Source organism: Mesocricetus auratus, unplaced genomic scaffold (assembly GCF_017639785.1).
Source record: "Mesocricetus auratus isolate SY011 unplaced genomic scaffold, BCM_Maur_2.0 Super-Scaffold_6731, whole genome shotgun sequence".
In the NCBI taxonomy this organism is placed as follows: Eukaryota; Metazoa; Chordata; class Mammalia; order Rodentia; family Cricetidae; genus Mesocricetus; species Mesocricetus auratus.
In genome coordinates this window covers 1,213,595-1,240,878 of record NW_024429185.1, presented here as the reverse complement: position 1 = coordinate 1,240,878, position 27,284 = coordinate 1,213,595, and the positions used below count along the sequence as shown (strand labels likewise).

Genomic DNA, 27,284 nt, shown 5'->3' with positions numbered 1-27,284 from the left:
GTGTCATTCCCACAGTAGGTCCCATGGCAGTTGTCACTGGCTCAGGAGAACCCAAGGGACTGATACTAGGAGGCCATTTGTTCATCATGGCCTCCAGCTGAGCTCTTGCGGCTCTGCAGTGAGCAGTAGATCAGGTTTTTCAAAGACCCTTGCATGAGCTTCTAGTATGGGACAGCCCCTCCCAGGTCTCTGCCTCCAGATAGCCCCCCACCCCAAGCTATGCCCAGGACACAAAGGCCTATGCACATATCACAAAGTGTTTGGAGGCCCCTTTTCCTTCTGTGCCTGGGGTAAAGTCCTCACTAACTGGCTGGACTTCAGTTGTTGGGACTCAATGATGATCCACACTGTGACCAGAAGGACAAAAGGGGTCTTAGCAACTTCACGGAACAAAATGCTGGGCAGGAGAGCATTGGGACTTTAATACACAGCACAACACTTGTGACAACAGCATAGGCAGAGATGTATGCCACAACATTCCACAGTCCAGGATGGCTAATCGAAAGTAGACTTTGTGTTTCCAGAATATTCAGTAGTAGGGCCGTCTGGGGTTGTTCTGTGGGAGGCCAGAAAAATGAAAAGTGATACTGTTAGTGGGAGACTGCAGGTCCTCTGCTGTCACCTCCCCCCAGCAGCAGGGAGTCAGGAAGGCACACACCAGAGGGTTGGGCCTGAAGCGGTAGGCCAGCATCATCCTCTTGCGGAAGGCTTCGTACTCATCGTCCTCCTTGGAGAGTTCAGCCGGCCGATCAATGCCAAAGCCAGCTCCATCTACTGTGGTGGCACCCCTGGGGAAAGTCGGCTGCCATAAGTAGGGCCCAGATGGGACAGAAGGAAAGGACGACAGGGTACAGCAGCCCTGGGAGGGGTCCTAGATCCACCCAGACTCAGGTCAGCCAGCCCTGAGGTCACACAGTAGTGTGGGGAGCAAGGCTTCACACATGGACCGTTCTCACAGTTTCTGGAACCTTAAGGCCTGGTCCATCTGTGAGCTCCCTGCAAGGCCCCTGGCGCACTCACTTGTTCACTGGGTTCTTGATGCCCTGGCCCTCGGTGCCCAGCCCCTCGCCCTCCTTCCAGCCCATCTTCATGAGCATCTGGTAGCCGATGTTCTCCACTGTCAGCTTGAATTCCTTGTACTCAGAGTAGTCTGGCTCTCGGCCCTCCTGCAACAGAAGAGAGGAAGTTGCCAGCCATGGGGACGGCAGCTGTCTACAGCTGGGTCCCAGCTCTGGTTCCAATGTCGCCCCACCTGCTCTTAGCTCCACTCCAGAATGGGACCACCCATGTGCCCCACTCCCATCAGTGGCAGACTCCACTCAAACACATTAAGGGCTTCTGTTCTCTCCAAGCGCTGAGCTTCCTGGCAGTCAAGTGAAAAGGGCAAGGTGACAACGGACACAGCCCCATTGGGATGTTTATTGACGAAGAATAGCTCATGTTCTAAAAACAATTTGTTCCAATACCCAGCTTGGGGACAACCTATCACACAGAATACTAAACAGCATGGCTATGGGATACAAAGAGAACCCAGTCCATGTCACAGCAGCCCACCGCTTCTTGAGACCACCACAGCAGGAGCAGTACGGAAGGCGGTGCCTCCCAGCACTTGAATGGCAGAGGTAGGATGACCAAGGATCAAGGTCAGCCTGGATTACACAGAGAGTCAAGACTGCACGGCAAGAGCCTGTCTTTTTTTTTTTTCCTCCTGAGACAGAATTTCTCTGTGTAGCCTTGGCTGTCATAGAATTCTCTTTAGACCAGGCCGGCCTCGAACTCACACATTTACGTGCCTCTGCCTCCCGAGTGCTGGGATTAAATAAAGACATGCTCCACCACCACTGGTAAGCCCCTGTCTTGAAAATAAAAAAGAAAGAAAGAAAAGCCCCTCTGCTTTGGAGGTCCTCTGGAGGTATGATTTCTTGTGGCTGGGAAATGCTGCACTGTCTTTCATTTTCTACCTGTTAGCACCTGCCGTGGCACGGGAAAGCTGGGTGTCTTCCCATCAGCTTCCCTAGGTCTGACCCCGGGCGCTCACCTTCAGGGCCTTGAAGGTCTCCATGAACTTCTCTAGCTCATCAGGGGGCAAGAAGTCACCAATGAAGTGCTTGCCCCGACCCATCTGTGTTAGCTGCTCGGCCCACTCTGCAAAGAGGGAAAGGCAAACGGTGAGGGATGGCGTGGGGTGGCACCAATGTTGCCCTTCCTTGACTTGCGACCCTGCCAGTGTTCCACACAATGCAGTGATTGCTCATGGAGGCTCCCCCTCCCCTCCCCACACACTAAGGCAACAGAGGCAGAGGTGACGTCTCTGGGCCATGTGCCACGGCCAGGTTGTACCATCCCCCAAGCCCCGCACACCCCGTGTCTTGTCCATCTCCATTCGCCGCAGCTGGTGCTCCCAGGTGCCCAGCTCGCTGTCCACCTCCTCATCGCTGTCATAGCCATGCTGGTGTTGCTGCAGCGCCTTCTCCCACAGCAGCTGCATGTCCTGCATGGCACGCTTGTGCTGCATAATCATGTCATACATCTGCTGCATCTGTGGATAAGACAGGCAGGGACTTGGTGAGGGCGTCTTCCTGCTCAAGAAAGCAGGGCAGGGCAAGAGCTGCAGCACCTGCCTCCCAGCGTGCAGAGTGGGCACAGCCGTCAGGCTGCAGGCCTATGGCAAGGCAGGGCTGGGCCTGGGCCTGTGACCCACCTGACCTAGACACTGCAGGGAGCTGGGACAGGGAGCAGCACAAGGAGACCTCTCTCTAAGACCCAGTCCACAGGTCCTGGGCGCCGCCCCAAGGCTGCTTCTGGAGACCTGCCTGTCGGGAGTCCTCATGCAGCACTCACACAGGGACACCATAGTGGCCCTTGCGGGAGGGGCAGAGTGAATCCCCCCCGTGGCCTTACCTCTTGCTGCTCCTTCAGCTGCTTCTTCTGTGCATCAGACAGTTCTGTGACACCCACCAGGCCCACAGGCTTCCCCTTCTCGTAACCAAGCCCCTTGAGATCCTGAACTAGAGGCAGAAAACAGACAACAGGACAGTGAGAAAGTGGCAATCTTGTGCCAGGGTTTCAGGTACCTGGTGTCAACTCCCCCACGAAACCCCAGGCAGGGTTCACAACAGAACAGGCCCTCCCTGTCCTAGATGCTGGCTTGGAGAGGCCCCACTGTGGTGGAGGTTGTCATGTATACTAATTGTTCACCTCTTCAGGAGACGTTTCATCCAGGAAGGTTTCAGTCCCTTAGACACAAATGTTGACACCAGGGATCAAAGAGGCTCCCACATCCCAGGATAGAAACCTGGCCGAGTCCTCACTCAGTACCACACTACTAATGGTTGACAGGGCAGGGGCCTGGGAAGGCAACAGGAAGGAGCTGAGCTGAGCTGAGCTGAGCTCTGTGCATGTCCACTGGGTTGGGCTCTTCTGGGAAGACAGCCAGCTATCCTCAAAGCTACTGACATTTAATTTAACATTATCTTTAATTTGGCTGGAACTGCATGGATCCACGGTGAAGTGCTGTGACAGACCATATAGTTGACAGAAGGCACCAAAACACTCCTGGGAAGGGAAACCAGGTCCTTACAGGCTTGCACATACATGCAGATCCCTCCAGGAAGATGGAAAGGGCACAGTCTACAAGAGCCACCAAGGTGTGGCAATTTCAGTCAAGTCTTTGGGGTACCGGCCCCTTCAGGGCGGGGTTCAGAGGCTATGGGTGTCAAATGAGGATGTATTTAGGGCTCAAGAGCTCAAAGTAAAGGGAAGTCAGGTATTTACTGGGGAATTACTCACAAATGAAAAAGCAAGGTGGAGAACCACTAAGTCTTCTGCCCTTAGCCCAGGGCCTGCTACCAGCCCACATGTAGCCTCTGAGCCATGGCCCAAAGGGGCCAGGACCTCAAAGACTATGGGCTGAAAGAATTCCCGCAACAGCACCACATTATAATGGCACAAGCCTTTAATCCCAGGTAGATGCAGGTGAATCTCTGTGAGTCTGAGTTTGGCCAACACAGATGAAACTCTGGGTTTCACCCTTAGCAATGGGCAAACATTTACGTGTGCACGCTCCCTGCCACAATCTATACATAGCTTCTAGTGCACCCTTGGTCTTTCTGCGCTTGAGAGCTTGTAGGAGCACGCAAGACTGCGGGGTACCCATGAGGATGAAGAGAAGAGACCTCCTCCTCTGGCCACTCCGGCGATGACAGAGACAATACAATACCACTGGGATGTGAACTTTAGCCTATGGTTTGGAGCCTGTGTTGCTATTCTGGACCACAGCTCAGGTGCTTTCATCTTCAGGGCTCTGGGTTCTCTGTGGCCAGAAGAAGCACTCAGCCTTGAGTAGCAGGCTGTTTCTAATAGAGCTCCTCGCTTGGCACTAACTATCCTGGCACTCAGGAGTTTCTCCCCTGGACCAAGGAACTGAAGGTCCTGGACTAGATTCTGGCCCTCCGATCTAGACAGGATGCCCACCCACAGGAACCAGAAAAGCAACCTTTCCTGTGGGCTGTGGTGGCTGGCAATGGTTATCCGAGGGGAGGAAACATCAACTCAGAAAATGCCTCCATTTAGAGCAGGCTGTAGCCGGGCAGTGGTGGTGCATGCCTTTAATCCCAGCACTCGGGAGGCAGAGGCAGGCGGATCTCTGTGAGTTCGAGGCCGGGCTGGACCGACAGCCTCCAAAACAATACAGAGAAACCCTGTCTCGTAAAACCAAAATAAAACAAAAAACAAAAAAACAAACAAAAAAGAACAGGCTGTAACTGGGCGTTGGTGGTGCACGCCTTTAATCTCAGCACTTGGGAGGCAGAGGCAGATGGATCTCTGTGAGATCGAGGCCAGCCTGGTCTGAGAGCGAGTTTCAGGACAGCCTCCAAAACAATACAGAGAAACCCTGTTTCGAACGACAACAAAAAAAAAAAGAGAGAAAAGAAAAAGAAAGCCATAAGGAGCATACCAGTAAGCAGCACCCCTCAACCCCTCAATGGCCTCTGCATCAGCTCCTGATTGGAGGTGCTTGTCCTGTGTGACTGAGTTCCTGTCCTGACTTTCTTCTATGATTACAGTGCTGTGGAAGCATAAGCCAAGTCAGTTCTTTCCTCCTCAAGTTACTTTTGGTCATGGTGCTTTATCACAGCAATGGAAACCCTAGTGAAGACAGGGATCATCCTCTTGCCAATGTGAGCAACTGGGGGAGGGAATGGTGGTAGGCAGGAAAGCCAGATGGCAGGAATTCCTCAGGACTGTCAACCCAGAGAGAAGAGCACCCCACACCACATGGGTTTGTGGCAGGAAGTGAGAGTCATGTTGGCTGTCTCAAACTGCTGCGAGGACGAGAGATCAGGGGTGATTGTTGGAACCACAATGGTAGCTATTGTAGCTTCTCACCTTGCATTTCCTGAACTTTCTATGGCTAAAACATAAGCCATGTATTTCAAAGCCTAGGACAGAAAATAGTATCATCTGTGTGACCTTGAGTAGAGGCTGACAGCAAATCAGATAAAGTAGGAACAGATATACCCAGGACACAGTAACTAAGAACCCTGGTACGGTACTAGAGCTCTGGACAAGACTTGCTTAAGTAAAAAGAGGTCAAGAGACATGCTGAGGCAGACAGATCCTTATGAGTTTGAGGCTAGCCTGGTCTACAGACTGAGTTCCAGAAGGGGGGAGGGGTCAGTGTCCAAACTTCAGAGAGATGCCAAGCTTGCCATCTGCAAAAGACAGTCTCACAGACAGAAACCCACTGCAGTCACAGTGTCAACCACATCACATCACCAGCACTGGGAGGTGGAGGCAGGAGGATCAGAGGCTCAGTCAGCCTTGGTCACACAATAAAAATTTGAGACTAGTTTTGGTGATATGAGATCCTGCAGTTAAGAGAGCTGATTGTTCTTCCAGGAATCTGCTTTGATTCCCAGCACACCATGGTGGCTCCTAATACCCTTTTCTGGTCTGTGGATACGACATGCATGTAGCGCACAGACATACATGCAGACACCCAAACACGCAAAACAAAGACACGCAAATGTAGAAGCAAAGAGAACGGGAACTAGCCATGATGCGCCACGCCTTTCACCTCAGCTCAGAGAGCTGGGCTGCAGCTCTGAGAAGCTCAGCATGTTGAAGGCCCTAGGTTTAATACTCAGCATCAAAAAAACACACATTATGTATCATTATTAAGTTAAGTCCTCTACAAAATTTTTGTTGTTGTTGTTGGGGAGACATCTTCACTATGTAAATGTTGCTGGCCTGGATCTCACAATGTAAACCAAACTGGCCTCAAACTCAGAAATTTACCTACCTTTGCTTTCTGAATGGTGGGATTAAACTATGTGCTACCACACCCAGCCCTTTATAACCCTTAATCCTATTTCCTCGCCCACCATACACACCCCCTGGAGTAAGGTACTATTTACTACACTTAGCCAAACATGGCAGAATACATTATCTCAGCATCTAGGAGGCAGAGGATCAGGGTTCTGGTTATCCTGTTACAAGAGACTGTATGAAAACACAGCCCCCAAAACCAAAACCCACAATGAGACTGTTTCAGATGTACCAGAATGGACATGTATGTATGTATGTATGTATGTATGTATGTATGTATGTATGTATGTATGTGTATATATATATATGTTTAGAGACAGGGCTGTCCTGGAACCTGTAATTTCTCTAATGTAGCTTTCTGACTACTGGGATAACAGGGCTCTATGCCACCTTGACTCTGTACAGAAGAAGCACCAATAGTCACAGGCTTTGATGATTGTGTGGGTGCTGGACCCAAAACCCACTGGAGACTCAGGGCTAATTCTGGTTGCATGGTGTCTACACACAAATAATCCAGAATATCCAACCACAGGAGGGAGTGAAATCGTGTCCCATGCTCTTAAACGCCCTCTAGGCCCAACAAGACAAGGTGGTGGCCCACCTGACAGAGGTGAGGGCGCGGCATCTGTGTCCCTCTGCGCTAGCTCAGCAGGCGGCAGCTCCACTTTGTCCTCCTCAGGCCCCCACCGACTCTTGCGCTTCCTCTTCACCACAGTGGCTGTAGTGGTGGGCTTCCCGGGGATGGATGGAGTGGGGTTGGAGGCAGGTGCTGGGGCCACTGGGGTGGGGCAGGCAGTGACGGGGGGCACAGCCCCTGACAGGGCTTCGGGGGCAGACTTGCGCCGCAGGCTGGGGTTGGGAGCAGGAGCAGGGAGGGAGACTGTGGAGCCTGCCTTGGCTTTCCGAAACTCCTCCAGCTTTTGACGGTAGTATTTGTAGCCTTGGCTGTTGGGATCATAGAGAAAACTGCAAAGGAAAGCAGGGGACAACACAGTGGCTTGAGACCCTGCCCTGCTTACTGGGATTAGAACAGATCAGGCTGTATGCACTCAGGGTTGCTGGAGTCACTGTCCAGTCAGGCCTCAGCCAGAGGCAGTATACTGCAGACCTGTATTACGCCCCCTTTAGTCATAAAGGCTTCTGCTGGGATGTGATAGGTACCCTCAGAAAATTCTGAGCTGCTGGAAGACCTTGGGTGCTCCTCCTTCAAATCCAGCTATATCTCCACTACACCCCCGTGGACTGACAGTGCAAGACACAGGTACTGGGCTCCAGCCTCACCTCAAAGGTAAGTGGTGTGGGGGCAGAAGCACTCATCCCCTTTGTCCTTAGCCAGATGGGAGTACAGAAGGACGGAGACAAAAGACTCAGCTCTTCTCCACTGCCTGCTCCTTCTGACGGGTCAGAATGATGTGCCTTGGCCCAGCGTTCCTAGTTTTATGTGGCAAATTCCAAGAAAGACTCAGCTGTGCATACACACAGAACAGGGGGCTAGGTCTTGGATTGAAGATCCAGACCTCCACCGATGAACCTGGAGGTTGGTCCCAGCAGAGCTGTACCACAAAAGAGATCTGTGGCCTGCTGCTATCTAACTCTGCTCAGATGCTCAGTCTGACCTGCATGGTGTAGAATTTGCACACAGCTTATGAACAGCCACCCTGAGGGCAGAGTTCAGCTGTAAGAGACTGAGAATGCCTTCAATGATGTGCTGCATTTGAACATTGTCACCATGGTGCACCAAAGGACACAGGAAATAACAGCACGGGCCAGATACTGAGGCTTCTTTTTGCATGAGCAATAACCTCCCACAAAGTCCACAGACTCAGTCTGTGTGTCCACATGAGCCTACAAGACAGCAGGAAGAATTCTGCTAACACCTGTCATCTGGGGAGGGCAGAACAGGAACACCAGGACATGGTGGTGTCTCCATTGTATTCCTGGGTCATAGTATAAGTATGACCAAGTAAAGGCCACTACTAAAAGAGACAAGGGGGCTGGGGAGACGGCTCAGGGGTTAAGAACACTGACTGGCATGACATTCTGCAAACAAGCCATGTATAACAGAGCCAGAGAAAGAAGGAAACTGTCAGTGACCAAAATAAAAGGCAAAAAGGTAAATGAATTATGTCGGGCAGTAGAGTTTGTTGGATGAGACTAGATTGTCCCTCTGTCTAGACTGAGGGAAGGGGGTAACTTATAGAGTACAAACATAAAATATCTTTTATGTCCTTAAAACCATTATCACCTTGTAGACCTGGGGAAGATTGATGCTATTCTTTGATATTTCTAATGGAGACTTGGTCATGGCTGACTGTATATAGACTGGACCCTGTCTTTTCTTTTCTTTTCTTTTTTTTTTTTTGGTTTTTCGAGACAGGGTTTCTCTGTGGCTTTGGATGCTGTCCTGGAACTCACTTTGTAGACCAGGCTGGCCTCGAACTCACAGAAATCCGCCTGCCTCTGCCTCCCGAGTGCTGGGATTAAAGGCGTGCGCCACCACCGCCCGGCGACCCTGTCATTTTTAATAGATTCAGAAACTATGTAAAAATTTTCCTTCTCAGATCCCTGATAGTATTAATGGTTAGACTGTAGCCAGCTTAATAGCTCATTTAATAAAGTTCTGATAAGCTGGTAAAACAGTGACTACCTGTTGTTCAGTCACAAGCTCAAGGATTTTAGATTTATTTTGGTTGTCATCTAAATATGAACTTAAAGGGCTCTTCATCAGGCACCTCTGTCCAATCTATGCCTGGCTCATTGGACAGAAGAAAAGTGTACAAGCTTCCTACTCAAACCTGTAGGTTTTTTTTAATGTTTATTTTATTTATTATGCATACAGTGTTCTGCCAGAAGAGGGAACCAGATCTCATTATGGATGGTTATGAGCCACCATGTGGGTGCTGGAAATTGAACTCAGGACCTCTGGAAGAGTAGCCAGTGCTCTTAACCTCTGAGCCATCTCTCCAGCCCCAAACCTGTAGTTTTTACTAGGACTCCTGCTGCTTTACAGATACCTGATCTCTGCTTTTTCTACAATGTACATTTTGGTACAGATTGATAATGCTAATGTGTCTAAAACTTTTAAGTCCTTTTATATAATAAAGTCCATATAGGCTTCAGATGATCAAAAGTCATAAAGCTTGGATCCACTTCTCACAGGTCAAAAGAACTCCAAATAAGTACAGCTTTTGTTATCCCACCTATCTGTTCCTAAGGATGGGATTTTCTCCCTTGGTCTTGGGACTCTTGCCCTTCCTGATCACTAAAACTACAGGCCTAAGAGTTCTGATTAAGTATGTAAGTTTTAACTTCTGTTCCCAATTTAAACATGTCTCAAACAGATTTCCACTTCTGGTTTCCACTTCTGGCATCCGAGCATCAGTTGTTGACTACAGCCTGCTTCTAAAGACTGCGAGCTCTAGTAGCTGGGCGGTGGTGGCGCACGCCTTTAATCCCAGCACTCGGGAGGCAGAGGCAGGTGGATCTCTGAGTTCGAGGCTGGGCTGGACCGACAGCCTCCAAAACAATACAGAGAAACCCTGTCTCGTAAAAAAAAAAAAAAAAAAAAAAAAAAAGAAAAAAAAGAATGTGAGCTTTAGATTTGCCATGGATGGAAACCAGTCCAGCCGATGTGAACACTCCCTGTTTCTTCAAGAGTCTGACAACAAGATGCTTCTGATAAATACTCCACTGCCTAAATTCCCTCTTTGCTTTTGACTAGCATTTCAGCCTATGTGGGCCCCTGACTACAACACCCCAAAGTCAGCAGCAAGTAGCACAGAAAAGAATTATGTCTCCCCTTTTCCCTGGTCGAGATGCTAAGTCAAAAAGAAAATTCCCTTACATAGGGGACAAGATAACAATAAAAATTGTCCACTAGCAACCCAGGATTGGGTTATCTATAAGAAGAGGAGGGATGAAAGGAGTAAACTCAAAGGCTTCACTTCTAATAATTTAGAAATAAAGGGACCAGACCCTCACTCAGCCCCTGCTTTAGCAGCCATGACAGGCTACAGAAGAGACATGCAGGCCTCTGACACAAGGAAACTCCAGACCCACCCCCCAGCTTCCTAGATAATTGGTTCCTGGGAACTGTTTAGACACAAAAGAAACTCCAGGGGGTACCAAAACCTCCCCTGTAGTCTCTAGGATATAGTTCTGAAAACTATTGGTGTCTATGTACAACAGGCCACCTGCAAGTAACAAGACAATGCCACAGAAACCACAGAATGTTCCCTCTCAGCACTGACCAATGAAAATAATTGGTACACAGGTATTTCATGCCAAAACATGACTTTGAGAAATGGTCCTAAGTGTTCCCAAATGTCAACCAATCAAAAACCAATCTGTACCTACTGATGTAATCCTGTAACTTTTGTCTATAAAACCTAGCAGTAGACAGGGAACTTGACTCCCTCTGGAGGCTACTGCATCAGCTTGCTAGATGGGGACCCTGTCATGGTTTGATGAACAATCATTAAACCTTGCTTTTGCAGTTTGGTGGGTCTTCCTGGTGGTCTCTGGGAACTTTGCAACTTGGGCACAACAGCCTCACCCCATAAAAGACTAATCTGGAACAGACAGCCAAAATAACCCTTTTCCCCTCAGCTGCTTTTCCATGGCAGCTAGAAACAAAGCAAAGACAGCAAGACTGAACTGTCTATTTCATGGGAAGAACTCACGTGCCTTGTGGATGCCAGACAACAAAAGCTCCATTCTTTCCCCAGTCTGGCAAATCACAGGGATGAATGTGGGAGCAGTCTTGTCAGCCACCCCACATCCCAGGTAGCTGCTCTTGGCTCAGTGACAGCTATCCTGAGGCTAGGCATCCATCTACTGCAAGACCCTTCAAGCAGACAAAGGGCTGGGCAGGAGGCCAAGGGCCACATGAGCCAACTGTATCTCAGTGAAAAGCTGGGTGGGGCTAGACCTTGACCTCCTGAGAAGCAAGGGCTCAGAATAAAGTCCCATCACTGCCCAGTTGTTGTGTGCCAGACAGACCTCCATAGAAAATAGAACATGAAAGTCAATGAGTCCTCACCCAGATGAGCAACAGATTTAGGCTGTGTGTGGTGGCATACACCTGTCACAGCAGACACAATAGAATGAGGGAGGAGAAGCGGGAGTTCCAGGGTAGTCCTTGATGCAGTTAGACTCTACTGGCTCCTTTCAGACCCACAGCATACTGCCCTCTAGACGACAGACCAGACGTCACACTGAGTCTAAACCTCACGGTTATGCATCAGCTCATGGGCAGGTCCAGACTTCTTTGGGACCAGAGTACAGGATGGTTTCCCACTCCCCACACCTTGAGTTCCCTACTGCGCCCTCATCATGAAAAGCATCCAAAGACGACACCCAGTATCACCCTTTGTAAGCCACAAGCCAGCCTCCCCCTGGGCAGCAACTGCCATCTGTCACAGGAAGCAAGGAAAACTCTAGATTGTAAAACACATGGAGAGAGAGACCAGTGTGCCTGCTCAGACCAGGAACTCTGGAGTCAGAAGCTTCCAGGCTAACCTGGTGTGGTGGTGCACGACTTTGATCTCAGCACTCAGAAGGCAGAGGCAGGGGGATCTCTTGAGTTTCAGGTCATCCTGGTCTACAGAGTGAGTTCCAGGACAGCCAAGGCTTTAATAAATAAGACCCTGTCTCAAAATAAAAAACAAAGAAAAAAAAAAAGTAACCCTGAAGATGGTGTTCTAGACCTTTAACTGCATGGACCATAGCCAAAGGGAGCCTTTCTGATGAGCTGAATTTGAAATATCCACTGAACACCTGGTCCCTCTAAGTGGGATACTCTGGAAGGAGCCTTCAGGAAGTGTTCACCAGAGACCCTCTGAGGGCCAAAGTTTGGCCCCTGATCCAAGTGCTTTCTGTTTCCTGGCCAGTGGATACACCAGGACCCTCTGCCAACACATTGTAGGCTCCAGGCTGCCTGCCTAGACACAATGGAGAACAGCCTTGGAGACAGGGGCCAAAACAAACCCTTCCTTCCTGTCTACTGTCCACACGTGCATGCAGAGCCTTACCTGAAGGCCTGATTCTCACGGTTGTTCTGGAGGGCGATGGTCTCCACCTCAGGACCCCCGTCTGCTATGAACCTGGCCAACTTTTCTGCAAGGTTCTTGGCCTCTTCGTCCTCTGGGGGTGAAACTTTAAGCAGGCTGTCAGTACTGAGCTCAACTCACCACACCCAACAGCCTAATTCCTGCTAAAGAGCCCCTCGGGAGCGAGCGGGGCTTGTCTTAGGAACAGTGCAAAGAGAGACAGGCAAATGGGAATCAGATTATTATATGGACCAAAATCAGAAAAATATCACAACTATACAATCCCACCCCACCCAGAAAGTACAGAAAGGGGGGCTCACCCTCCTTTCCTGGGGAGGATAAGCAGAAGTCTGCAGTGATTCAAACATGTTCCACACATCAGACTCCTGCTGTCCACCAGAGCCCTGACCCTGAAACCCATCCCATCCATCTCCTGCTGTTTGTCCCCAGGGCACCTACTTGGCTTCAGGCACCACACCAGCCTTGGGCACAAATGGAGCTAGAGCTAACCAGAATTTGTCAGAATGACTATGGAATGCTTCCTTTGCCCATTCTCATGTTCTAGTGAGCATCTGGACAGACTCCCAGCCCCCAGGAGGCCCCTGACATGCTAAAGTCCCACATCCTAGAGCCAATCCTGGTACTCAGAATCCAGTTAGGCCCTGGGGACCTACAGGTGTGCTGATGCATCCCAAGAGCAACTCCCACTGCCCATGAGGGCACAGGCTTTGACTGCCACATTCCAAAGTGCTCCTTGTCCTCTTCAGCCACTTACCTTTCAGGGCAGCTGCCTGTGGCTTTTGGGCTTCCTTCCTGATCTCAGCTACCTTCTTTCTGTAGTACAGGAATTCCCTGCTATTCTTATCATGTAGAAATCTGGAAAGGGGATTTGGAACATCCGAGATGAGTCTCAGTGGTGTGCGAAGCTGAGGCTCCAATGCTAACCCTCAGCAGGGCATTTAGAACGTGTCCAAGGCTGGGTGTGGCTCAGTAGCAGAGTGAGATCCTGGAGTCCCTCCCAAGTAACAGCAATCATCTCCTTTGGAGCTGGGGTGTGGCTCAGTAGTAGAGCCCTTGCTTAGCACACAAGAAGCCCTGGGTTCCAACCTGAGCTTGAAACAGGTTTCCACACTTGTATGTAAGACCGCAGCAAACGTGTGAGCAGCACGGCACTGCTCCATTGGTACTCACGTGAAGGCAGGGTTATCCTTGTAGTCCTCCATAGCTACTTTCTCTAGCTCGGGGCCTCCTTCCGCCACAAAACGAGCCAGCTTCTCTATCACTCTCCGAGTCTCGGCTCCCTCTGGGGGTGAAACTTTAAGGAGGCTGTCAGTACGGGGCTCCAACTCACATACCCAACAGTCACTAGGTATACTCTATAGACCGCAACGACAGAGGAAAAGAGCAGGAGATGCAGGAGGCTGCCAGACAGCCATGCACCAGCTCTGGAGGATGCTTGGTCTTCAGTCAGACAAGCTGGTGGGGACAGGCTGTCAGGGCCTCTGTAGTGAAAAATTTCTAGGCTAAAAGAGGCCCCTGGGAAATGTATACATTCTCTAGTCTGTGTGTGTGTAAAATTTTTTAAGTATTTTTAAGCATTTATGTATGAGTATTTTACCTGCATGCATATAAGTGTATTCATTACTTGTGTGCAGTATCAATGGAGGCAAGAAAAGGGTTAGATCCCTTGGAACTGGCATTACAGTTGTGAAACACCATGTATGTCCTGGGAATTGAACCCAGAGCCTCTGTAAGAGCAGCTAGTGCTCTAACCATTGTAATTTCTACGGTCCCACAATTTTTAAAAAAAATAATGTATTTAACTTTATGTGCACTGGTGTGAAGGTGTCAGGTCCCCTGGAACCAGAGTTACAGACAGTTTTAAACTGCCATGTGGGTGCTGGGATTTGAATCCAGGTCCTCTGCATAACCTCTAAGCCATCTCTCTAGCCCCCCCAGCCCTACAATGCTTTTGACAGTTTTCAGAGTAAAAAAGTATTTTTTCCTTTGCATTCTTGCCCCCCCCCCCACCTGCAGGACTGTTTTGTTTTTGTTTTTTGATACAGGGTTTCTCTGTGTAGCCCTAGCTGTCCTAGAAAGATCTGTAGGCCAGGCCTCCCAAGTGCTGGGATTAAAGTCCTGTGTCACCACGACCCAGTCTCCAGACTGCTGGGATTAAAGGTGTGTGCTACCATGCAGAGCTGTTCCTTTTATCTTTTTTTCCCAAAGATTTTTAGTTTATGAACATTGGTGCTTTCCTACCTGTATGTCTGTGTTGAGGGTGCCAGATGCCCTGGAACTGGAGTTACAGACAGTTATATGAGTTGCCATGTGGGAGCTGGGAATTGAACCCAGGTCCTCTGGAAGAGCTCTTGACTGCTGAGTGGTCTCTCCAGCCCCCCCCCAACTGCTCCTTTTCATCATCATAGAAGATGATGAATTGTTTTGTGTGTGTATGCAGGTGCAGATGTGAGCAGGTAGACGTGCACTGTGTGTGTGAAGATGAGGCCAAAGCATAACCTCAGAACTGTCCATCTTCTTTCTTTTGCCTTTTTAAAAGATTTACTTAATGTTTTGGGATTTTGTTTTTTGAGACAGTGTTTCTTCTGTGTAGCCCTGACTGTCCTAGAAAGATCTGCAAACCAGGCTGGCCTTGAACTTAAGAGATCTGCCTGCTGGAATTAAAGTCCTGTGTCACCATGGCCCAGCTTTATGTTTTTGAGTGTTTTGTCAACATGTATGTCTGTGTGCCATGTACACAGCTATTACAAATGGTTGTGAGCCACTATGTGAGTACTAGGAACCAAACTGGGGTCCTCCAAAAAAGCAGCAAGTGCTTGTAACTGCTAAGCCAGAGCCCCACCTGTTTTTTTTTTTTTTTTATTTTAATTTCCAATTCAGGGTTTCTCCTGGAACTTGCCAAGTACACTAACCAGGCTGCAGAGAGCCCTACCTGTATCCACATCACCAGGACTGGGATTATAGCATGTGTCACCACATCTAGCATTTTCTTCTTCAGTGTGGGATTTTCGACCAAACTCAGGTCCCCGTGCTTAGGAGCCACAAGGACACCATGCACTTTCCTGACTGAGCTATCTTCCCAGCTCCAACACATCTCCTTTAAAAGTTACCACATGCTCTAACTGAACACTGTGTGGACTTCAGTTCATTGTCTTGAAGCTGGCTCCCAAGCACTCTGGACATGATCCCAGGAGTTTCTGATGAACTCCCTATGATCTGGTAATCTCTTGCACCCACACACAACCAGCCACGCCTAAGCTTGTGTTGGTGGCAGAATGTACTGGCAGCCTGCCTTCTGGGTACCAGGACACCCACCTTTTCAATTCAATCATCATTTCAGAGATACAATACTAAGTTTATGTGTGTGTCGGCCCCCCACCCCTTAGGGTTTCTCTGTATCATCTTGGCTGTCCTGGAACTCACTGTAGACCAGGCTGGCCACAAACTCAGAGATCTGTCTGCCTCTGCCTCCCGAGTGCTGAGATTAAAGGCGTGCACCACCACTGCTCAGCTGTTTTTTGTTTTGAGACATGTATTACAGGCTGTCCTTAGACTAGTTTAAGGCTAGCTTTAAATTCCTGATCCTCCTGCTTCAACCTTCTGAGTGCTGGGATGACAGATAAGCATCACCATGGCCTGCTTAATTTGGAATGAAACCCAGGGAATCTGTACATGCTAGACAAAGTACTATGAGCCACACCCCAGTCTAAAGAATATCCCTTTACAGGTGGGTTAGCTCCCTGTTTGAGGCAGGTGAAGGTTGCTTTTGTATTTCTCCCTGGCCTGATCCTGAGGCTGAGTCTGCTAGTCATTGTATGAACCATGTCCTTTTATGATGTCACAAGGGAAATGGCTCACTGTTGGCTGGCGTTTGGCCATTAGGGCAGACGCTGAGTCCATAGCTAATCTTATATTCCTTGTTGCTTGGTCGCCAGGAAGCACGGGAGCGAGGCAGAGAGGATAAGGGCACATATGACCTAGGCTGGGGCCCATGAGTCCAGGGGCGTTCTGTGCTGGATTCTGCTCCAGCTTCACCTTCCTCCCACATGCACAGTAAGAATCCCACACGACCACTGTGCATAGAAGCAAGTGTAGGGCCATATCAACTGATAACCAAAACAGTTGCCAAGGCCTTGAGATGATCTGGGCCCCTTATAGAGCATTGGTAGAGCAAGGACAGAACACAAGGTGTGCCTCCAACCTACTCTGGTGACCCTCATTCAGAACAGGCTGACACGGCATAGCTAAATGATCAGTTTGATCTGTGTCAGGGTCACAGGGTGTGTGTGCAGTCAGTTCTTCACATGGTCCTGCTGTCACTGAGCCTCGTTCTGAATGATATGAAGCTGAGTCACAACAAGAGAATGGCTACTGTCAGCCTGAGACTAGAGACCACTTTCCCCATGTGGGAGCGCATCCTCCAATATTTACATTCTGAACCTCTGGCCCAAAACATGGATGCAGCCACAGAAGCTCCCACCTCAGTTGACATGAGGTCCTGTTCAGGAAGCCTTCTATGATGGGCTGTGACAGCAGCCATTATTCCAGAATGTGACTAGCGTCCTTGGTAGGGCTGTTCCAAGATTTTCCAGGGTGGCCCACTCTGCTCAAAATCCACAGCCTTATTTGGACATCTGTGGGCTGCTGACCCAACCACAGCACCTTGTGCCAACCCTGGCCATACCTGCCAAGATGGTGGGTAGAAGGAGCCATGGTCATCCCACAACTTACCTTTGATCTCCAGCCACTGCTCATAGTCCTCCTCCTCGTCATCATCATCATCAGGGGACTGGAAGACGCTTGGGCGGTGTGCAACAGGCAGCTGCTTGGCATGTGAGTAGTTCTTCACAGGGCCCAGAGGGCTGCCCAGTCCCAGGCCTGTGCGCTTGCTGAGTAGGAGGGGTTTCTTCAAGGTGCTGGGTGTCGGCATGCTAGGAGGGGCACTGGGGGGTGGATCTGGGGATGGACAAGAGAAAACACACACTGAAGATCTGCAGAAGGCAGTGCTGTGGACACACCCAGAGAGTATGAACACCATGGTTGTGCAGATGACCTAAACCTCTAAAGTGCCACCTCTAGGCCAGGGAAAGTAGACTGAGGCACAGGAGAAATGACTTTCAGGGTCCTACCTGCAAGAGGACATGCCAGCGTCTGGCAGGTGGCAGCTCTTGCTGAATGTGCCTTTGTACACCACACCCAGAATGGAAGGCAGGCAGCTCCTAGGTGGGACACCAGCCTCCACATTCCAGGTCACAGGTTCCCTACACTAGTCCTGAGGGTAAAGGACTTCAACAGTGTGTTCTCCTCAGACAAAGGCTGCTTTAAAGTCTCCTTCAGTAACAGTGACCTCCAACGGGGCTGTGTGGCTTCCCTGTGCCTGGATTTCCACCCACTGGGGCAAGCTGGAAGATATGCTGTGGTACCCATGGCCCCTTTCTTAAGACCCCACATGTGGACAGGGCCTGGGGTTAAAGACCTGTAATTCTGTAATTCAGCTACTTTTGAGACTGTGGAGTTCAAGGCCAGTCTGGGCAACTAGGTCTTGTCTTGAAAACCTAGAACAGAGCTCTTCTGTGTGGTAGAGCGCTTGCTAAGCATGAAATGAGAACCTGGGTTTGATCCCTAGCACTGCAAAAATTAATCACCACCACCACCACAATCATCATCATTATCATCACCATCCCCTGGGTACAATTAAGCCCTTGACAAGGCAGGAAACCAAGTTGCCTGGGGAGCAGTGCTTTAGCACAACTGGGAGGTGCACCACAGCACTAGAGGCTCCGCACTCTAGCCTTAATGTCCAAGCCTCAGTTTCTAAGTGTAAAACAGGGGCTCCTGGCTATGTGGTGCTTCAGAAGTTGAACTGAGCCTGAATCTGCAGGTATCCTCTGGGTCTAAGAGAACCCCCTCTTGCCAGGCAGTGGTGGCACACAACTTTAATCCTAGTATTCAGGAGGCAGGTCTCTGAGTTCAAGGCCAGAGTAAGTTACAGAACAGCCAGGAAGGGCTGTTACAGAGAAATCCTGTCTCGATGATAACACCCTCTCACCAAACAAAAACAGTGCCACACTGCTGAGGACAGGGTGACTACGACTGTCAGGCACATCCTGTCAGCAGTGGGTTCCTAGGAGATACAGGAGGGAAGGGGGCCCAGCTAGCCAGGCTACATAATGAGACCCTGCCTTTTTTTGTTATGTATTTATTTTAGATCTCTGTATGTTTCAGGGTTTTGCCTGCATGTATACCTATGTGCCACGTGCATGCCTATGACTCCCAAGAGGGAGTGTGTTGAAGCCCCTGGGACCCAAGTGGTTGAGGGCCACATGGTGGTGCTGGGAAATGAACCTGGGTCTTCTGCAAGGGCAGCCTGTGCTCCTAACAGCAATTAAAAAAAAAAAAAGGATCAGAGGGCAGGCAGGGCAGTGGTGGGCTCATCTCTTTAATCCCAGCCAGCACTCGGGAAGCAGAGGCAGGCAGAGGTCTGAGTTCAAGGCCAGCCTGGTCTACAGGACCAGGACAGTTCCAGGACAGTCAGGGCTACACAGAGAAATCTTGTCTCAAAACAAACAAACAAAAAGATCAGAAGTAAAAATAATGGGATACCAAGCCTATGGATTCAAATACAAAGATACATGTTCTGTCAGCTTTCAAGAGACAGGTGGCAGCAGGGTTGACAAGAATCTTCTGAGACAGGCGTTGGTGGCGCACGCCTTTAATCCCAGCACTCGGGAGGCAGAGGCCAGCAACTCTGTGAATTTGAGACCAGCCTGGTCTACAGAGTGAGTTCCAAGACAACCTCCAAAACAACACAGAGAAACCCTGTCTCAAAAAAGCCAAAAAAGAGCCGGGCGTTGGTGGCGCACGCCTTTAATCCCAGCACTCGGGAGGCAGAGGCAGGCGGATCTCTGTGAGTTCGAGGCCAGCCTGGTCTGCAGAGCGAGTTCCAGGACAGCCTCCAAAACACAGAGAAACCCTGTCTCGAAAACCCCCCCCCCCAAAAAAAAAAGCCAAAAAAGCCGGGCGTTGGAGGCAGAGGCAGGCGGATCTCTGTGAGTTTGAGAGCGGGCTGGACCGATAGATAGCCTCCAGAACAATACAGAGAAACCCTGTCTCATAAAAAAACAAAACAAACAAACAAAAAAAAAAAAAAAAAAAGAAAGAAAGAAAGAAAAAGAAGAATCTTTGTCCACAGGCTATATGAAGGAAGGGAAAGGGCAGGGCAGCGGCCTGTATGGTGCCAAGTGCAGAAAGCACCGGCTAGAGATGGCACTCAATAAACTCCTGCAAACACCTGATTAGGTAACTTTGTCACTTTCAAGATGCCTCCCTGTCCTGCACCATCCATAGCAGACCTAAATGTGTCATCTTCTGACACAACTTAGCCATCTTAAGCCAGCTTGGTGCTGGAGTACAACCCACCCACACCCCACTGGGAACCCTCTGGGCCCATTATGGGACATGCAGGACCTGAACCTTCTGGTGACAGCCTCTCTGTCATCCCACAGGAGAACAGCACTTAATGGTGAGAGCTGTCACCCACAATGTTCCAGGGAACCTAGGGGACAAAGGCTGGGATGGGAGGTTTGGCTGAACTCACCTGTGTTTGTCTGTGCCTTCTGCAACTTCAGAAATTGCTGCAAGAAGCTACCATCATTGGCAAACTTGTTGGAGATACAGGAGTTATGTGCACTGGCAATTCTAGAACCAAAGCATGGGTGAGAATGAGCTATAGAAGACGTCAGAGAGCCAAGGACAGGGCTAATGCACTAACATTCCTGGCTTCACACCCATCTTGTGTTCTTCTGTTGAGAGAGCCAGACTGCAGCCCCTTAGGATGTTAGGGGACAATGGTTACATGCAGGGAGCAGGCATACATGTAGCAGGCTGGCAGCACTTCTGCCTTGGTGAATGCATATTCTTGGGCTACCTCTGCTTGAGTTCCAGCCCTATGGTCCTAGTGGCCTCCATCAATATGGCTCATGCTCTTTTCCTGGAGAGCACACATCCTACTGGATAAGTATGACCTGGCCTATTGTTCATCATGTATTATAGCTATGTCTAAAGCAAAATGTATGTGTGTGCGGATGTGCATCTTGTGACTTTACTAGGTTAAGTTTTTTTGAGACAGGTTCTAGCCCTGGCTGTCCTAGAACTCCCTCTATAGACCCAGCTGGCCTCCAATTCAGAGAACCACTTGCCTCCACCTCTTAAGTGCTAGGAGTAAAGGTGTGCACTGTCATCACACCCAGCTTTATTGTTTTAATTTGCTTGCTTTTGGTGCAGGGTCTTATGTAGTCAAGGCTGGCCTTTAACTTCCCATCTTCCTGACTATACCTCCAAGTATCAGGATTGCAGGTATGTGCCACTAAACCTGACAGCTTGTTTTCTCTCCTCTGTCCTCTTCTTCCTCTCTCTGTTTTGGAGACAGGGTTTCTCTGTGTAACCCTAGCTGTCCTGGCACTCACTCTGTAAACCAGGCTGGCTTCGAACTCACATATATCTGCCAGCCTCTGCTTCTGGAGTGCTGGGATTAAAGGCGTGCGCCACCACTGCCAGGCTGTTTGTCTCTTAAAGCTGTGTCTTACTACTCTGGGCTGTCCTAGAACTCACTACATAGCCCAGTCTGGCCATAACCTTGCAAAGATCTCTTGCTTCATTCTTCTAAGCACTGGGATTTGTACAAGTGTTGCCATACCTGGAATTAATCCATGTCGCCCACATATGCACACACTCACAGAAAACACCCACAGCAATGCCTGGGGAGACCTGAAGGGATCCGCCATGCATTGTGTTGTGTTGGCTTGCTCCTTAACATAAAGCCATGAATGAATCCAATTGGGTATGCTCCTGCCTTTCACTCCCAAGCTCTGGGTGATGAAGTATGCAGCACCACACCAGAGACTCTGCACAGCATCCACTTGTACCGTCACGCCATCCTGTGTCCTGGCACACTGAGACTATGCTTCCCTAAGCCTCAGAATCTACTTACTCCCCAGGATGAGGGGGCTGCGGACTGGAGGCATGACTCTGCCTGGCCTTCTGTTCCATTCTGGCCTCAATCTCCCGTTTCTTCTGAGCGATGAGCTCTTCCTGGTGGAGGATATTCATATTCATCTTTCCAGACTTGGGCTGTGCCATCCCAAACCACCGATTAGCCTTTCCTGGGGAAGAAAAGTTGGAGATCAGAAAACACCTTTGCTCCATCAACACGCCTAATGGCAATGATGGACCAGAAAGCTACAGATGCTCAGAGGACTCAAATGGTCATTTATTTCTTTCTTCAACAAATGCTTTCAAGAATATCTACCACATATGTAACATTGTGCTAGGCTCTAAACAGAAGTGATGAGGACCTGTCCAGGTGGACTCACCTTTGACTGAGAAGGCAAGAGACACTTAGCATGAAAAGTTAGCCGCCATGTTGGTAGCAGGCTAAGAAAGGTCAGACTCATCTACACAGTAGTAAGATCCTGCTGCAAGGCTGGGAACATAGTTCAGTTTGTGGACTGTGTGCTTACCATGAATGCTTGGGTTCCATTCCTACAAGTGTAAAAACAAGGCATGCTAGTGCACGCCTACAATCTCAGCTCTCAGGAGGTTAAGGCAAGAACAGAAGTTCACAATTGGGGCTGGAAAGATGGTTCAGCAGTTAAGAGCACTGGCTGTTCTTCCAGGGGACCAAGTACCCATAAGGAGGCTCATAAACATTTGTAACTCCAGTTCCAGGGTCCCTGACACCATCTCTTAACCTCTGTGGACACTGTAAGCACATACATAGTTTACACCCAGGTATCCACACAAAACACACAATGAAACAGAGAAGCTCAAGTTCATCCTCTTATACACAATTTTTAGACCAGCCTGGTGCATTTGAGACCTTATCTCAAGGAAAAAAGTTGTCCTATAATTTTGACACTTGCACAGAGGCATAGCTATCCTCACCCACAGTGCTATGATAAGTAATAAACTATATTTTATCTTTTAGTGTGAAGGGTGCAGATAATATGGAAAGAACGGGCAGAGGACAACATCCAGTATTTCAGGAACCAACTGGGAATTCTGTCAATTTCTAAGTTTATCTGTCCCAATTATACATTCTAGGACTAGGGAAATAACCACAGGATGAGTTCAGGGACCCACTGGACCTACTGTGAGTCAGACTTCAGCCAAAACTCTATTATCACCTGACCTCCTCCATAAATCCCTACTTTAGCTGGAGGACCACAGTGTTTTCTGGGATCTCGGAGGATCACTGTCAATTCTGAACTAATAGAACCCAGGTAATCCAACAGACCTTGGAAGGTTTGATTGTTCCCTTTTCCCCAGGGTACAGTTTACCTAGTAAAATGCTGTAAAAAGGGTGGAAGAAAGACCAACAGTAAAACTCTTAGGTCCTTCCTCAGGGAAACTGGCTCAAATCTGGCAACTGGTTCACTGGCTGAGATTCCCTCTGCCATGATCCAGTTCTTTCCTTCTACCACGTAGGTCCAGGAAGCAAACTCAGGCTACCATGGTTGGCAGCGGAGAACTTTATCCGCTGAGCCATTTGAGAGAAACTTCAAATTATGTTAAGAACTAAGCTAGAAACACAAAGAGATATAGAACAGTGGCTATCTATCTACACTGGTAAGGTAGTCTAAAAATAACCACTAGAGGAGACACAGTTCAGCTGGAAGAGAACTAGTTGGGAACCAGGATCAGAAGAGCCATGTAAGTGGGTCTCAGGAAGAGAAGGAGCAGATGCCAAAACCAGAGTCGGGAAGATGCACATCTGAAGACCAAACACCATCCAGCTGGGCCAGAGGATCCACTCAGGATTGGGCAGAGGCTATGTGTGACAAGGGTTGTGGATTTTACTTTTAGGGCTTTAGGAATTCATGATATAGTATTAAGTAAACAAGTAACAAGATCCAGTGAAACTTTTGTAAGGTGCACAAGCATGTAAGTGTGAGCACAAGTGTTTCACAGCTCCACCACATGGTCAGAGGACAACGTGGGATGCTGGTTTCTGTCTTCCACCTTGAGACATAGGCTCATGTTGCTCATAGCTGGGCATTCCAGGTTAGGTACCTGCAGGCTTCCAGGGAGCATCCTGGCTTTGCCTCCTGTCTCCTGTAGTAATAGGACTACAGAAGTGTTCTAAGGCACCCAGCTTCTCATGAGTTCTAGGAATCAAGCTCAGGTTCTCATGCTTGCATAGTAAGCACTTTATCCAGTGCTCATCTCCTCAGCCTTCCATAGGTCTTCTCATTTGCATTCATTTATTTAGATCTCATATAGCCCAGATTTATATGAAACTCACTGTATAGCGAAGAATAATATTGAACTCCTATCTGCGCCACAAAGCAGTGGTTCCAACCTGTGGGTTGTGACACTTTTGGGGGTAGAAGAACCCTTTCACAGGAGTCACATATCAGATTTTACATCATGATCATGATGCATAACAGTAGCAAAATTACAGTTATGAAGTAGCAACAAAATAACTTTACGGTGGGGGTCAGCACAGCATAAAAACTGTATTTAAGTGTCACAGAATTAGGGAGGTTGAGAACCACTGTCTAGACCATCAACATGAAGAACTGTACTAATGTGTCGAAGCATCAGGAAGGTTGAGAAACACTGCTTTAAAAGTGTTTTGAAGCCGGGCGATGGTGGCGCATGCCTTTAATCCCAGCACTCGGGAGGCAGAGGCAGGCAGATCTCTGTGAGTTCGAGGCCAGCCTGGTCTACAGAGTGAGTTCCAAGACAGCTTCCAAAGCCACAGAGAAACCCTGTCTCAAAAACCCAAAAAAAAAAAAAAAAAAAAAAAAGTGTTTTGATTACAAGTGTGGGTTGCCTCAGTCAACTCGTTTTTGTTTTCAGTTTTTTTTTTTTTTTTTTTTTGGTTTTTCGAGACAGGGTTTCTCTGTATTGTTTTGGAGGCTGTCCTGGATCTCTCTCTGTAGACCAGGCTGGCCTGGAACTCACAGAGATCCTCCTGCTTCTGCCTCCCGAGTGCTGGGATTAAAGGCGTGCGCCACCAATGCCCGGCTTTGTTTTCAGTTTTAATATGACCTTGGAGACAGAGTGATCACTGGGTTCAAGCAAGGATGGCAGTGCCACACGCAGTCATCCAAAGTCAGGAGGCTAGCGCAGGATGGTCATGCTTTATAGACAAGCGTGGACTTAGTGAGACTTTGCCTCGTTAAAGTAGGTGTGTAGCTGGGCATGATAGCACAGCCTTTAAATCCCAGCATTTGGGAGGCAGAGGTAGACAGATCTCTGTGAGTTTAAGGCCAGACACAGTCATATGAAGAGCCCCTGTTGTAGCTCAAGGGTTCTCAGGAAAAATTCAATTTTTCCTAATCAATTTTTTATATTTATTTTTTGCTGGGTGGTGATACTCACCTTCAATCCCAGCACTCAGGAGGCAGATGCAGATTGATCTGTGAGTTCGAGGCCAGCCTGGGCTACAGAGTTAGAGTTGCAGGACAGCCAGGGCTGTTACACAAAGAAACCCTGTCTGGAAAAGGCTAAATAAATAAGAAAAAAATTAATTTGAGACCAACCTGGGACAGCTAGAACTACACAGAGAAATCCTGTCTCAAATTTTTTTTTCTTTTTTAGGTTTTGTGTATGAATATGCACCACCTGAGTTGCTGAGGGTTGTATAAGATTATGAACCAATATATGGATGCCAGGAATCAGATGCAGGCCCTGTGCAAGAACAAGCACTTTTTAAGTTTTTCAAGATGGTTTGTGTAGCCTTGGCTGTCCTCCCATTAGCTCTGTAGACCAGGCTGGCCTCAGAGAGATCTGCCTGGGGTTCATGGCGGGCCGCCATCCGACCTAACAAGCACTCTCACTTCCTGAGCCATTCACCAATCCTGTTTTCTTCCTATGTAGACCAGATTGGCTTCCACTTAAACAAGTCAGCCTCACCTCTCACTCCCCAGTGCAGATCAAGGCATGTGCCATCACCCATGCTTAAACACATGTGGTGTGTGCATAGACGCATGTGGAAGCCAGAGAGTGACATCAGGTGTCTTCTTTTTTTGTTTTGCTTTTGGTTTCTTGAGACAGGGTTTCTCTGTGTAGCTGACTATCCCGGAACTCACAGAAACTGCCTGCCTCTTCCTCCTGAGAGTTGGAACTAAACGTGTGCTACTAACCGGCCTTTCTCGTTTTTTAAAGACAGTCTCAGTTTGTACGGCCCTGGCTGGTCTTAAATTCAGAGATCCATGTGCCTCTTTGCAAGTGTTGGGATTAAAGGTGTACACCACTGCTCCTGCTGGGACAGCAGAGCTCCCTGTTTCAGCTAGACAGCTGCCAATGAGTCCCAGGACCACCTGTCTCCAACCCACAGTACTGTAGTTACAGGAACACTACACTGTATCTGGATCTTACATGCATGCTGGAGATGGGAAGCCTGGTCCTCATCTTTGGACAGCAAGCACTTTAAGCACTGAGATGTCTCATCAGTCCTTAAATTTAAATGTTGAAAGCAGCCGGGCGGTGGTGGCGCATGCCTTTAATCCCAGCACTCGGGAGGCAGAGGCAGGCGGATCTCTGTGAGTTCGAGGCTGGGCTGGACCGATAGCCTCCAAAACAATACAGAGAAACCCTGTCTCGAAAAACCAAAAACAAAACAAAACAAAAAAAAATGTTGAAAGCAACACTGACTCCCCAGGCACTATCAGAGCTGGTTTCCCCAAGCATCTCCATTTCATTCATGACAATCTCCAAAGGGACAATTCCAGGCCATTCCAAGGCCTATCCAACCTCTGGGGGGGGGGGGGGGGCTCCTTTGCCTTCCCATAGACGGCATCTACTCATTTCCAATGTCTGGTGTTCGAGTAAGGCCTTTCACGGAGTTGGGGAGATGGCTCACAGGGTAAGAGTGACTGATATTCTTGCAGGGGACCCAAGCTGAGATGCCAACAAGCATCCAGGTGGCTTACTGTAACTCCAGTTCCAGGGGATCTGAATTTCTCTCTGGCGTCCGGGAACCCACACCCACACAAATAAAAAAAACTCGGAGCCTTCCCTGAGATTCAAGCACCCAACCCAGATCTCATGTCAGCAGAACTACTTCTTTGCAAAATTTGCTCCCGGGTGCTTGGCACAGAGGAATTATGGAAGCATATGGTGAATGGAGGAATGCATCCCGTCCTCAGCCCGCGTCCAAGTGCGGTTCAGGAGCCGTGGGAAGCCGAGCTCTGACTGGCCTAGAGCAGCTCCGAAACGCAGATTCCCCACACACAAAGCAGGACCCACGCCAGAGGGGACCCGAAGGGCAGCGAGGCAGTCCCCGCCCGAGGGCAGCTCTTTGGGACAGCGCGCGCGGGGCCCACCCGGCGCCTAGGCTTCGGGGACGACGCGGAGCTGCTCGGCCCCGGGCGGGGGCGGGAGGCGGCGGAGTCTGGGGTCTCGGGAGGCGAGAGCGATGCACACGCCGTTACTGCAGGCGGCCGAGGGGCTGAGGCCGGGAGTCCGCGCGTCAGGTCCGCGACAGAAAGGAGGGTGAAGGGGGCCGTGCAGGCGCGAGGACCCGGGCAGGCGCCGGAGGGAAGGCGGGGGGCTGTTACCTGCAACATCCCGGTTGTCCATCTTGAGACTCATCCAATCCCACAATGCTCCGGCGCCACCTGAGAGCAGGGAGACGGTGTTGTCGTGCGCTTGGTCTGGTGGGAAATGTAGTCCTCCTCCGTCAACCGTGTCCAACTCTGCTAGGCCACCGAGCGTCGTCTCCACAGGAACGCGGGCATCAGCTCACGGAGGTGCGCCACTCCCAGTCGCGGCGGTGCAGCGGCGTCGCCCTCTCCTCAGACTCTCCCGCAGGCTCAGGCGCGGCGACACACACTATAAATCCCAGAGGACCTTGCGCAGCCGTTCTCGCGAGAA

At 49.4% G+C, this 27,284-nt stretch overlaps 1 protein-coding gene across 1 annotated transcript; it reads right to left on the bottom strand.

The window, feature by feature from the left end:
* Nucleotides 1–398: 398 nt before the first annotated feature.
* Sugp1 (SURP and G-patch domain containing 1) lies at nt 399–27,243 on the bottom strand. Its single transcript, XM_040742044.1, has 14 exons — nt 26,969–27,243; nt 21,391–21,562; nt 19,999–20,099; nt 17,133–17,357; nt 13,572–13,695; nt 13,156–13,256; nt 12,363–12,486; nt 6,932–7,296; nt 2,902–3,008; nt 2,362–2,539; nt 2,039–2,145; nt 1,021–1,166; nt 659–788; nt 399–556 (listed from the first exon to the last, which is right to left on the bottom strand). Exons 1-14 carry the CDS (start codon nt 27,000–27,002, stop codon nt 530–532), a joined length of 1,941 nt encoding a protein of 646 aa, XP_040597978.1. The 5' UTR covers nt 27,003–27,243; the 3' UTR covers nt 399–529.
* Between the last annotated feature and the right edge of the window lie 41 nt (nt 27,244–27,284).

Excerpts from the sequence above, each read along its gene's own strand:
- Sugp1 (XM_040742044.1), bottom strand. The coding sequence starts at position 27,002 with ATGAGTCTCAAGATGGACAACCGGGATGTTGCAG. Across the intron at positions 17,358-19,998 it reads GAAGGCACAGACAAACACAG|ATCCACCCCCCAGTGCCCCT; the intron begins GTGAGTTCAGCC and ends GTCCATCCCCAG. Across the intron at positions 13,696-17,132 it reads GCAGTGGCTGGAGATCAAAG|TTTCACCCCCAGAGGGAGCC; the intron begins GTAAGTTGTGGG and ends GCCTCCTTAAAG.